A 13227-nucleotide genomic window follows, 5' to 3' on the forward strand; every position below is an offset into this window, starting at 1 on the left:
GCAGGCAGAGAAGGGATCATGCCGGACCAGATGGTGAGTAGATCTTAAGGGAAGAGGCACAAGTGATGGGTGACTGAATGCAAGAACCTATCAGTCAATAAGTAGATCACAAGTTTTCTGCTTGCATCCATGAGTGCACTATGTCGTCTGGCGGACGAAGGCAGTGTTGAGATAATCATCAAAAGAGCCTCATCGCCTTGACTTGTCAGGCTTGCCAGAACCTGGGCCATGGAGATTAGCCGTCGGCAAAACCCCGTCATGGTAGAAGATCAGCGATCCTAGATTTACCACAGATTTACCATTGGCCCCGGAATTTCGGGACGTATATACGAAACGCATCCCTAGCACCTCACCATTCTAGCCAATCAAGCCTAACTTGAATGTTGAGCGCCGCCTCAATTCTCGGACCAACTCGTGCCACTGGACCCTTTGTTCCCGCGAGTCGCGCGACCTACCCATCCTCCATCTCGTGCCGCAATATCTGCAGCCAACGCATCAAGGTAATGAAGATTTATGCACCTCCTGCCCCATGGCATTGTGCACTTCTCACCACACACCGATGCTCAATCAGCATTGGCATCCCAGGCGTGCAGCCCGCGTGACGCTAGTGCGCGCATCGCGGCCGGGGCAGCATCCCTACACGCACTGGGGATCGACATCCAGATTTATATAATGGGGCGCTCCACCTTTAACCTCACATCATGAAGACCTTTCTTATCCTAGATGCTTCTTCCTTCTCTCTCTCTCTTCTTCCCTCTCCCTTCACCGGCAGTAGCTTCCACTGAGACACGAGCTGTAGCACACCTAGGCATCTGCCGTATCATGCCTCAACATGCACAGCAAGAAGATCCTCGAAATGGGCACGCAAACAAGAGGGAGGACGCCAAGTCCGATGATGGCTTCCCCACCTACCAGCTTACTATCCTCGCTATCTGCCGCTTCTCAGAGCCTATAGCGTTCAACTCAATTCTCGCTTACACCTACATTATGGTGCAGGACCTCAATGGTACGGACGTTAATGCTTCGTTCTACGCCGGACTCCTCGTCTCCGCCTACGCGGTCGCCGAGGCCCTGACGTCCATGATATGGGGAGCAGTGTCAGACCGATATGGACGGAAGCCCGTCGTATTGATTGGCCTGTGTGGAGTCGCGATTTCCAGTCTCATTTTCGGCCTGGCCAAAACATACTGGGTGGCGCTGTTGGCACGTTTTGTTGGAGGAAGCTTGAATGGGAATGTGTCTGTGATGCAGACCATGGTGGCGGAGATGGTCAAGAAGCCAGAACACGAACCACGAGCATATGCTGTCCAGCCGTTTGTCTGGTTCCTTGGCAGTATTATCGGGAGCGCGATGGGTGGGTATCTGGCGCAGCCTGCAAAGTTCTATCCTGACATTTTCCCCGAGGATGGACTTTTTGGGCAATACCCGTACCTTCTTCCAAACCTGGTCTCGGTCGCGGTCATTGTCATTGCGGTCATTCAGGGAATTATCTTCCTAGATGAAACAAATCCCCAGTTCATCAAGGGCCGCCAAGAGCAATTACATGCAACAGATGGCGAGGAGGACGACGAGATTACTCCTCTGATTCGGACCGTCAGCCAGCCTAGGTCCATCATGGAAGAGATTCGTCATGGCAGCAGACCCATCGTGGCGGAGGAAGGGCTGCCGACAGCAACGGATCAGCGGTTTGACCTGCGGCACAATTCTTTTGGCACTATGCACTCAATACAAGTCCGACCCGAAATTGAGGACTTGCAGCAAGACCATCCACAGGCAACAAGCCCGGTGAAAGGCCAAGACAAGGCTTTCAACTTTGCTGTCATCATGCTCATCCTCGCTCTTGTCATTGCCGCTTTTCATCAGATGGCATTCGGTGCTATCCTCCCGATTTATCTGCTCGACTCGCCATCCTACAACTCAACCATGGCCCGCTCACCTCAATTGGATCTCACAGGCGGCATGGGCTACAGTCTGCACGACGTCGGGGGCTTCCTTGCAGTAAACGGTTTCATCGCTTTGTTTATACAAGGCGTAATCTTTCCGTTTTTCGTCGAGGGCACCGGCGTTTGGCTGTCGTTCCTGCTGCCGACCATTCTTTATCCACTTTGCTATGTCCTGATGCCTTTCCTCTCACTACTAAGGCCCGTGGGACAGAGAGACGGGGAACCCGACTCTGTGTACCTGTCAGCCGGGATATACGTCACGTTGTTCCTGCAAAACTTCGCCGGCATTATCCTCACACCCTGTGCGCTGATTCTACTTAAGAACGCTTGCCCATCCCCCTTAGTCCTTGGCCGTGTGAACGGTCTTGCGATGAGTGCTGTTTGCATAGCGCGAACGATCAGTTCACCGCTAGTTGGAGTTTTCTATGATGCCGGAGGGAGCGCCACTGCTTGGGGCAGCTGTGCCGTGGTCGCGGTGTTGGGTGTTATTCAGCTTTGGTGGGTTCCAAAAGATAAGGTGGTGGGTACTGGCCCAGAGGCAGTGGAGGTGCACGTAGAGAGCGCATTTGTTGGTCATCATGAACATCGAGGAGCTGCTAGCGATGCTGCTGTATTCGATGACGAGGAAGATAGGGATAGGGAAAGAAGCTAGGATAGTATCGTCTGATTTATCATCATCAAGTCTAGCAACAAGTGAACTCGCATAGCGTTGAAAACAGCCGAGCATGATGCATTTAAATAATTCTTATCATAATTAAAATAATAATACTCGTGCACAGTTTCCAAGTCAGCTTTTTGGTAGCCCGTACGGTCAACTCCGAATTAGCTAAGTATTCGAGGAAATGCTGAAGCCGCTTAGCACGGATATGTTGGTGAAGCCGCACGAGAGCGACATCTCCACGAGGCGAAAATTACTAGAGAAGCATAGAGGAGAGGCTCAACGCGCTTGGCGACGTGGTAACCGAATAAAGCAATTTCCAGAAGTTTCTGACAATGCAAGCTCTTTGTGTATTAATCGAGACAAGTGATACCTAGAAATTACAAGGTAACAAAGGTGATCATATTTCTCCTCACCCACTTATCCTCGGCTTCTACCATCTGGGGAATGCCATTCCCGCCAGTCATCGTCACCCTGTGCTCACGATGCGGGGTCTTGATCGCCGCCAGCAACCCAGACAAGCAGTTAGTCATCTGAAAACCTGCCACAATTGTTCCTCGATCCGTTGTCTCAGCTTCTTTTTGCGTCTGCGTGCCCGGTCGCATACTTATTTCTAAAATCCGGTGTCTCAACCACCGTGAAGAGCCACTCTTGGTCCGGCGAGGTTGATAGCACAGGATTAGAATTCTAATCTACTGTTGCAGGTGAGCATGGCATCTTTGCCGACGGGCGTTGTGACCGGCGAGAAGTCGGAGTTCAACGAGAACGAAACCGTCGAGAGGTACAACCAAGCCATTGATCATGATCGGGAAACGTTTCTCCCTCGGCCCTCGGACGACCCGAAAGACCCTTTGAACTGGGCTCTCTCTCTCAAGGTGGGTATCGACGGACCTCGCAAGACCAAATGAAGCGCCCTTCTTGTTGACATCCAACAGGTTGCAGTTCTTATCCAAGTCTGTCTCCTCGCCGCTCTCGGCACTATTAACACTGCCATCATCAATCCGGCCTACAGCCAGCTCGCCCGTGACTTTGACATCACCATCGTCCAAGCTTCCTACCAGACCACCGTCGTTATCGTTCTCAACGGCATTGGTCCTTTTATCTGGGTCCCTTTGGCAAATGCCTACGGACGGAGACCGATATACCTCGTCAGCACGTTGCTGGGTTTTGCCTCCATCCTCGGTTCCGCATACGCGCGCACCTACAGCCAGCTCATTGGTGCCCGCGTGTTGAACGGTCTTTTCCCTGCCGCGATGGCCCTGGGCCCCAGCACCGTGGTGGATTGCTTCTTTTTCCACGAACGAGGACGGGCCATGGGGTTGTTCACCGTGATTCTGACCACGGGTGCGCATATCGCGCCTATCTTGGGTGGGCTCATAGGTCAATTCCTAGGATGGCGATGGATCTTCAAGTTTACTGCCATCCTGGACGGTGTCATGTTTCTGGTGATTCTCGTCGGTTTGCCCGAGACGCTCTACGTGCGCAACACCGATCAACTGACGCATACAATCCCGACGGACAGGAGGGAAAGGGAGGCACCCTCTCTGGGACTCAAGGCCTACGCCGCCCGCCTCAAACCCTACGCAGGGCCCTTCCCAGCTACCAAGCTGCGTTGGAGTGACTTCGTCTGGCCCGCGCTCCGCATGGCTCAGTACCCGTCCGTCCTCTTCCCCGCGGCCTATTACGCCGCGCAGTACGGCTTCGGCAGTATCTTGCCCGCGGTGACCGTAGCGGCCATCTTCAGCGAACGTTTCGGCTGGGACACTCTCGAAATCGGCCTCGCCTACGGCGGCGCTCTCACTGTCGGCGGGGTTCTGGGCGAGAGTGTCGCAGGCGTGATCCTTGACGCCATCGTGAAGCGCGCGAGACACCGCCTTGGTGGGGTCAATCCGGAGCCCGAGGCGCGGCTACAGGCGATCTGGACGGGCGCGGTCCTGCTGCCTGTGGGCCTGCTGATCTACGGATTTACAATTGAGTACCGAACGCACTGGTTCGTGCCTCTGTTCGGGATGGGGCTGAGCGTGTTTGGGTTGCAGCCAATTGCAACGACGTGCTATACGTATAGTATTGACTGCTACCGCGAACAGGGCGGGGATGTCGCAACATTCTTCAATTTTCTTAGGCAGATATTTGGGATGACGTTTGCGTTTTATGTGGTGTTGCTTTGTCGGAGGATCGGGTATCAGTTTGCGTTCTTGTTGTTTGTCATCTGGGGGAGCGTGCTTGGTTTCGTACCTATCTTGATTTTGATGTGGAAGGGGAAGGAGATCAGGCTTTGGTTTGAGAGAAAACAGGAGGAAAGGTCAGAGTTGCGCTAGAAGGGCCATGGAAAGTTGGTCATCAGTAAGCCTCCTCTTCTTATCCCACCCTTCATATCTACTCTTAGAAAAATGTCTCTTCAGAGGTTGAGCGAGAAGTTCGAGTTTATGGCTTCAGTATGCCTTCCGAGACGGAACTCTGTATACCATATGATTGTGGTACACACATGTGGCACATCGGAACGATCGAATCCCGCGTTACACAAGAATGTAAATCTACTGGGGTTGAGGGTGCCTTAGTTTACGGCTGATTGCAACGTGGCGCTGGCTGAGCAGAGTTGCATGCATCTCTACCCCATAAAATTGTCATCAGCACATTCCTTGGACAAGAGCGCCTTGCATCTTTTCGGTTGTCATGCATGCTGCGAATGCAATGGTGGGCTTGGATGGTTCAAATATTTAAGACGCTGGACCACCTTCAAATCTTTGCCAGCTTTGCGTTTACTGTGAATCGAATTGATGACCGTGGTTGTCTGCGGCGTGATCATCGAACCATAGTTGAGATCAAAGACGGCCCGACGCCTTTGCACCTCCACTGAATACTTTTTGCCATCATGCCGGGCTTTTACATGCAATATCTTGAGAGTAAGTCCCCATGACTACGGCAAATGACACTGCTAACATTTGCCACAAGGCCTCTGCGAGCGGCGCGGGTGGGAACAACCCACATATGAATGCTACCGGGAGCCTGGTGGCTACACGTGCCTGGTCTTGGTCAATGAGCGTGAATATCAGACCGACGTAGCATTCGAATCGGATGAACTGGCGCGCGAGAATGCGGCCATGCGCGCTTTTATGGTGTGTAGGAACTTCGAGGTCAATGGTGGAATGCTCGCGAGGAATGGGATCGTTCAGGGGCTACCGACAAACCGGTTCAATCGCAAAGACAGGAAGAGCAGCACACGCCACATGTCAACGGCGTCTACAGATCCTCACTCGTCGCACTCTGACGGTCGCCGGAGCCAGCGTTCTGGTCAAGACGACCCCGACGACAGTGGTAGTGAGGGGTCTACTACCATTCCGTCTTCTTCCGGTGCTTTCTCAACCGATATTATTAGCTCTAGTTCCTCGGTGAATTCGTCTCAAAACGACCATGACTTAGACATGTCAACGTCATATGACGAACTAAAAAAGTCTACAACACGTCCAAAAGTAGCTCTGATGAACCATCCAGGAATTTCGACGAAGCCTGTCAGCTCTCGTGAGGCGGCAGAGGCTTATCGAAAGTCGCTTGAGGAGTACGGCCAAACATCAGCTTCGCCATACGATCTTACCCGGGCTCTTGAGGCACACAATTACAATAAAACGCAGTGGCTCCTAGAGAAGTTTTTCGACCAAGTTGCTGTTCAAGAGTATTCATGGTTGGCCGAGCTTGTGCAGCTGGGTTTCTCGCCTCTGGAGATCACGGATGAGCTATTAGAAAAAGCGATTCACGGGTCATGGATACATGAACCATTCGATCACCCCCAATCAAAGCCGTTCGTCCCCGATTTTCACCAAAATGGTTGTGTTCATGTTGAGCCCTTAAACAGAAGTTTACCTTACATTGGGAGTTCAGTCGACTTTGTCGATTCTGCATGTGACCCGAACGGCAGGGACTTTATTATCAGCGACCCAGGGGACGGCGTGCAAGACAAAACAACCCTTGATTCTGGCTCACAAGGAGCTCTTGATCACATGGAAAACCCATCGACGTCTGAATTGGAGAGGAGAGGATTGTCTTTAACTGCGCGGCAACGTATAGAATATCTTTGCGGTCTGGGTGGTGTCCGGCCAGCGGCGGACGGAAGTACGAATATCGAACTGGGCTCCGTATCCTTCGACAAGAGCAATTCGATGGCATCCATCACGCTCAATGGGCTAGAAGACAACAACGCTGTACTTGAAGTCCTCAAAGGTCTTGATATGGCCGCCGGCGAGCTCCAGCGACTTGGTGGCTGCTGCAACTTATTTACAATCCTACTTGATTCCGGCCCCGGGGACTACGTTAAGCTACGCCAGGTACCGTTCGCAACTATCGGAAAACTCAGAGAGCTGGTGCTGAATCCTGACATAAGCTCTAACTTCCTGCGTGGCGACGATTTCATTTTTGACCTGCTTGGCGAGGCTGCTTTCATGCGTGGCTACACACACGACGTTGAATTTCTACCAGGAACACATTGGGTCTTGTTAGCTACGCAGTTTTTGGCCCTAGGGCTTCTGTCCTATGCTCAAGCCCACTGCGGACCTATTCAACCTTTCTTCCTAGATACTCCACTGCGAGCCATTTCTTTACTCGGATCAGGAAAGTCAGAATCAGAGTCGCTTCTCACTCTGACCTGCTACTTAGTGGAATTGACATGTACGCGAGATATGGTTGGACAGCCAGTTCTCGCCTTTGGCTGGCTTCCAAGACCCGCCGTGGATAGAAAACTAGATATACCACTTACACCAGGCAAGGACATGCTCGCAAGTCCAGTCGACGTACTGGACACATGGGGTCCGGGATATATGGTCGCCTCAGCAAATGACTCAAATGTTCTGCACTCTGTCTTTGTCGGCGGCGGCACCATCACCTCCACCGGTACATCACCTAATTCTTCAACAACGTCACAGCTGCATTGGAGCAGAGATGTCGTCAGCGGCTCAACAACAACAAGCACATTCCTCCGGAATGCAAAGGGTTTGATTGGAACAACAATTGTCGAGAACACCGCATGTCAGTCTGCAGCTGCTCGCCTGAGAGACTCTCTTCCCATGCTGGAGGAGATTGGCACTTTTCCCACCTACTGGGAGCTCATGGAAAGACAACTTGGAATCGGGGTACAAGGTGGCCAAGCGGCTGTGGCCATATTGCAGTTCAACCAGACTTGGGTCAAGATGATGGGAGCCACGAAGAAGTCAGTCATGCTTTCTCAGCGTGTAATCTACATAAGCGACCTGGAGAACATGTTTGGCGTGCAAGTCAGCATATGCACCGGCATTGCTCGGCGTGTTCGCCTCCGCGACCTGTTAGCTGACCTCCTTCCGGCCTACGTATCTGGGCTGGTCGTCGAGCCGCTGCTTTGGAAAGACTTGGTTGGCAAGTTCAACGTTCTCGGGGCGCTCCGAGAATCTGACTTCAAGAAATGGCTCGATAGTCTCGACCGAGCCTGTCGTGTTGAGTTCGAGGGGCTTGTCTTTGCAGTGCTTTACCTCTTGAGGGACACCGGGATTGACCGCCAAGGCGACCAATTCGTCGTCGCGTGCGTGCAGAATAACCTCCCATTTCAGTGTTTCAAAATCCCTTGCAAGAACGAAAACTACTGGGCTCGGATGCTCATCGACTCGGAGGACAATGCAACATTCGCTTACGTCACAACGCAGTGTCTGGAGACTGCGGGTCTCAAGTGCTGCAGGCCCTCACCATCGTGGTCCAACTCGACGGCGCTGTTGGGAACCGCTGTGTCGCAAGACAGGGTTGCCGCTGCTTACGCCCTCGCTGCCGCACCCGGCCTCAGTCAATGGACTTTGAAGGAGAATGAGTCGTACTTGATAGGCCGGCCTGACAAAGTGTTGTACGTCCAGGTCAAGAGACCTAGTGGGGTTGATCCTCATCTCCTGGTGTCTCTCAGTGCCATCCCACCGGAATTTCTGAAGAGATTGTTCAGGAAGGGAAAGCCGAAGAGGTTAAGAGAGATGAAGTGTTTTGACGCTTGTGCAGAAAGTGTTGTGATTTGTGTTGAAAAGACAATTGTCGATGTACAGAGCTAAAAGATTGAATAGGTATGGGAAGACAACGTCATAGGTATGCTTAACGTTATGCTTATAGCAAGAAAACGCCTTTTGACTAGGAATCTACTCTAGAAGCCACTTTGCTGCTCGGGTGACGTCAAAGGAAGTGCAACGATATAACACAAATGGTAATGCTTAGCTACAGAGGAAAATGGATGTACCCACACCCTCTTAGTGTGGATTTGATGCTTATAGCCAGAGATTCCAACTGCCATAGTCGGCCTCATGAAATTATGTCCAGGGGAACGCATTTTCCAAAGATATTTCTGCCTGGAATCACGTGGGGTCGAATTTACTTTGCTTCGGCATGTTGAAGCCCCCACGACAGGCTAGCTAATGACCGCAGGGAACACCTCGACCGCAATCATAGACTGCCCATAAGCTATCTCCGTTGCTACGCTGCCTTTGAGTCGGAAAGAGACCGCGACTCATATGAGATCGTCCGAGCAGTGCGTAGTTCTACCACAGCCTCCGCATATTGATGGAGTTCATGCAAGCCAAAGAAATGAGTTGAAGGGCCGCCCCAGAGGCTACAATTCGATAACCGAGGCGCAAAAGTGGCGTCACGTCTACCTAATTCTGTTTCCGGACACTGTGGATCAACATGTTTCGAGTCCTTGTAAGTGTCCATCAGCCATGCATAACCTAGTCCCCACTTCACCAAACATGTTTGAGCCACTTGGAGCGCATCGGTCATACGGGGTAGAGATCTTGATTTATGGGATGCTAAATTGACCTCACAACACAGGTTACGAGTTGAAGATGGCGAACGAACAGGAACCTGCTCAAAATTTGCTGACAGACTATGAGAGGTTTCTGCAACGCGAACTGCCGCCTCGAGTCCGTGGGCAGCTCGAGCGGAGGATCGAAGCGGAGCTCGTCCCAATAGAGGACAGGCTGAGGGTCCAGATTGTCGAAACAGTGCGTGACACACAGGTAGAACTATTTCGATTGTTCAAGTTCTCAGCACAGAATCGAGCTACCCCACTGGTGACCTCGCATCACGACGCGGTATCACACACGGACCTCGGCCAACCTCCTCAGCAGGACCGTGAGAGTGGATCAGGTTGGGAGTACTCGGTCGAGGATTCTGTTCCATTAGACGGATGGTCCCTTGAGAACCAAGTTGAGTCGTTGAGACCTGACCCATTACTCGAATGGGAAAGTTTCCCAGGTTTTGATGGACAGTTCTACGACTTGGGACAAATTGTCAATGGCGCAGAAATGTTCGCTAATTCGGAAAACGGGGTGAATCCTGCAACAGATGATTTCACGGGAAATGCAGGTGGTTCGGGATAACGGGGTATTGACAGTGAGCCGGTTACTTTGCCGTGGAGTAAATTAACTCCTACTAGAACCTGATGTCCTGAGGAACGAGAAGAAGCCTAGCGGACGCATTTGAAAGCAAGTATTGGTGTCTCATTGATCAAAATACACGACTCCCTGACAGCCCCAGGACTTGCTACTCTGATTGGCATTATGTTCAGATAACTAGGTGTCATTGGCGACGAGCCACCTAGAGCTTTCCGTTTATGTATATACTCAATATCTATGATGAACTTGTGAAAGTGCCCATCGATTTCACATGAATAGCAGAATAAAGCATTTGAAGTTGCTGTTAGCAATTCTCTTCTGCTGCTTTACCTCGGGCAAACTAGTGCATTCGAAGAGGCCCAGGCAGACAATAAGCACCCAAGCAGGTTTATCACAATGGGCATGTGACTTTTCTAGTCTTCAAGTGCCAAGATAATACGATTACTGCTGACTAAACAGGTCACGATGCCTCAACCCTCCGTGGACCAAAAGTTTTCCATATCTACTTTGAGCGGCCGGTTCCGTGTCAGACAAAGGAGTTACTTAGACTAATAGCGAGCCAATGACAGCTAAAAAAGGACGGATTAGTAACTCGACCGCCATTTAACGTAAGCGCCGAGAGTTGCTAATAGCAGCCACCGTAAGGTGATTCATTTTCTGAGGAATAGGCAAGTCTGAATAGTCTCACTCAGAATCAATAGGCGCCCGAAGTACTTTGAAATTTGGAATCAGTCGTCAGCCGCAACACATTTGAACTTGGCATTGGAACCCAGCTGCGGCAATCTGATACTTGGCAATCGGTAAAAAACTCACCCTCCTACGCTACCTCATTTATGGGGAGGGGGGGGGGGGGTTAAATGTGTGAAACGGTGCAGAAGAAACTGAAGCTCGGGAATTATCCGGTAAACGATGTCACGAAAAGCTAGAGCTTAGAGACTCTTTGAAGGTCTTAGAGGTCTGTCTCACCGCCTCCGAATAATCGTACCGTGTGCGCTTGAGTGAGATATCGCTTAGTGACAATGATCACAACAAGAAGCTGGAACGTATCATTCACGCCAAGAAAAGTCACTGGAAGACTAGGTACAGGCAAAACAGGATCTATATAAGAGACTCCTCATCTGGACTCCTGCTCAAATCCGCAGAGCTCCATCAAGCGTCAAAGTTTTTAAGTAACTAGATTCAGATCTTCAATCAAGGCATCCCTGCTATCACGCTTTTCCAGCTCTTTAACCAATACTCCATCGCCAAACCACACCAAAATGCAACTGCACGCTCTTGCTACTCTGACCCTCGTCGCCACCGTGATTGAGTCCGTAGCGGCTGGCAAGCTAATGGACTCGTGCTCCACCTTCGTCTTTCAGGGGACCACACTGACGGGCATTTGCAAGAATACCGCCGGTACCTTTGTCTCCTCCCCTATCAACTTGAACAAATGCCTTGGCAACCAAAATGGGAACCTCGTTGCAAGCAAGAAGTGTGTTTCCCCTCTGATTCGTAGGAGAATACGATTAGACAGAGTCTAATGTGTGGAGCCAATAGTGGAAATGCCCTGGATACCTGCAGCGCCTGCAGCGTCACTAATAACAGCGACGCTTTCAAGTGTAATAACTGCCGGGACTCTTCTGGCAACTCCCATGCCTCGAGCATAGACCTGAGTGAGTATTTCTCTCTTCCCCTCCACCCTTAATTCAGAATTAGTACAAGTGTCTGTACCTCTTCTTTCTGACACCGCAATGTTATTCTGTTTTTGTGGTAACTATCTTATTCCCAGGTATAACCCCGCTAATGTTGATGAATAGGCCTTGCAGTGAGCAACAACAATGGCGTCTTGACCTGCTTTGGCCAGACTGGTCCGTAGAAATAGATTATGTTGCAGGTTGTAGGGCGGAATTCTTGGCTGGAGTATTGAGGGTGAGATTGAGCCAAGGGCTCAAGGAGAGGTTCCATTTGCGTTGCTTTCAAGATACAGTCTCTACCGTACACATCATCAATCCACTACACTCTTTTGAAATTGTGTATTTGAGACACGCTATGGTGGCAAGCATGAACATTTGTTCTATTTGTGATACACTTTACCCTCCATGAGCCGTCTTGCCGTGCGAAACACAATAGCCTCCTCAACAACGCCTTTCTCGTCGAATGTCGAACCTACGAGAATCTTGCCGCTGTTGTGTCCCAAAGTCACCCCATCCGCATCCACCGGTGTGGATGCAACGCACTCGTTGACCGTGGACCCAGGCAAGCGGGCCGCGGCGGCGAGCGCCATTGCGACGGTGATGGGGACGGCTTGGTGCGGCTGGCCGACACTGATGGCGCGGACGACGACGTCGCAGGATTTCTCGTCGAGCGTATCGCCGCTCAGAAGCCTATGTTCTCGGGGCGTGGTGACCATGGCGATCTTGGGAATAGAGCCGGGGACAGTCTCAGTATCCTTTGCGAGACCCATGGCCACTGCGGCCTGGCGTCGGATCGAGTCCAGCCGGTTGAGCAGCGTCGGGTGCGCCGTGATGTCGTCCGCGAGGATGCAGCCATCAACCCCGAGCTCTGAGGCCAGAACGAACACGCAGGGGTTCCCCACGTCTATGCATGTCGCCCGGACGCCGTCGAAGCTGTCTACAACCTTGTCTGTGGGGAGGGTCTTGCCTGTCTTCGATCCAGAAGGACGCTGGAACGCGAGTTTGATTTTCGATCCGGTACCCGCTACGCCGTCAATAGCAAAGGGACCACTCGTGACGGCCTCTCCATCTTGAGCCACGAAGGTTGCTCGTATGCGTTTGTTTGTGTTTGTGTTCCTGATCAGGACGCTTGTCTCGCCATCCTTAGGTCTGGGGACGAGTCCAGCATCTACGGCAAAGGGACCGATGGCGCTGGTCATATTGCCACAATTGCTGCTAAAATCGACTTCGTCATTTTTGACGCCGATAGCCACGAATGTGTAATCAACGTCTGCGTCGCTCTCAGTCGAGGGCCCGACGACGCACACCTTGGACAAAGATGAAAGCCCCCCTCCCATCCCGTCCAGCTGACGACCGTTGGGGTCGGGTGAGCCTATGACGGCCCGGAATATGTTTGGCCATTGCGACTGGTCCGAAGGAAGGTCCTCTTTGCGGAAAATGACAGCCCTTGAGGTACCTCCTCGGTAATATGTCGCTGGTATGGCATTTTGCGCGGCCAACCGAGGACCTGCCGTGTTGAGGTGACGAGCTCCTCGGCGGATCGATTTGTAAACGTGCAACATGGT

The 13227-nt window shown here is 51.7% G+C and overlaps 5 protein-coding genes across 5 annotated transcripts; 4 read left to right on the forward strand and 1 right to left on the reverse strand.

Annotated features, from left to right (window-relative positions):
* Window positions 1-822: 822 nt before the first annotated feature.
* Window positions 823-2595, forward strand: J7T55_000709 (uncharacterized protein; the record flags this gene model as incomplete). Its single annotated transcript, XM_053131647.1, has 1 exon — window positions 823-2595. The coding sequence occupies one exon, from the start codon at window positions 823-825 to the stop codon at window positions 2593-2595; it is 1773 nt and encodes a 590-aa protein (XP_052990439.1).
* A 716-nt stretch (window positions 2596-3311) lies between these two features.
* J7T55_000710 (uncharacterized protein) lies at window positions 3312-4919 on the forward strand (the record flags this gene model as incomplete). Its single annotated transcript, XM_053131648.1, has 2 exons — window positions 3312-3476; window positions 3537-4919. The coding sequence occupies 2 exons, from the start codon at window positions 3312-3314 to the stop codon at window positions 4917-4919; spliced, it is 1548 nt and encodes a 515-aa protein (XP_052990440.1).
* Window positions 4920-5473: 554 nt separating this feature from the next.
* Window positions 5474-9971, forward strand: J7T55_000711 (ankyrin protein; the record flags this gene model as incomplete). The annotated part of the gene is made up of 6 exons (XM_053131649.1): window positions 5474-5504; window positions 5554-7082; window positions 7284-8455; window positions 9019-9121; window positions 9189-9291; window positions 9421-9971. 6 exons carry the CDS (start codon window positions 5474-5476, stop codon window positions 9969-9971), a joined length of 3489 nt encoding a protein of 1162 aa, XP_052990441.1.
* A 1274-nt stretch (window positions 9972-11245) lies between these two features.
* J7T55_000712 (uncharacterized protein) lies at window positions 11246-11844 on the forward strand (the record flags this gene model as incomplete). Its single annotated transcript, XM_053131650.1, has 3 exons — window positions 11246-11460; window positions 11526-11641; window positions 11786-11844. 3 exons carry the CDS (start codon window positions 11246-11248, stop codon window positions 11842-11844), a joined length of 390 nt encoding a protein of 129 aa, XP_052990442.1.
* Window positions 11845-12042: 198 nt separating this feature from the next.
* Window positions 12043-13224, reverse strand: J7T55_000713 (DUF453-domain-containing protein; the record flags this gene model as incomplete). Its single annotated transcript, XM_053131651.1, has 1 exon — window positions 12043-13224. The coding sequence occupies one exon, from the start codon at window positions 13222-13224 to the stop codon at window positions 12043-12045; it is 1182 nt and encodes a 393-aa protein (XP_052990443.1).
* Window positions 13225-13227: the final 3 nt, after the last annotated feature.

Source organism: Diaporthe amygdali (assembly GCF_026229845.1).
Source record: "Diaporthe amygdali strain CAA958 chromosome Unknown NODE_27_length_698932_cov_65_101997, whole genome shotgun sequence".
NCBI classification, from domain to species: Eukaryota; Fungi; Ascomycota; class Sordariomycetes; order Diaporthales; family Diaporthaceae; genus Diaporthe; species Diaporthe amygdali.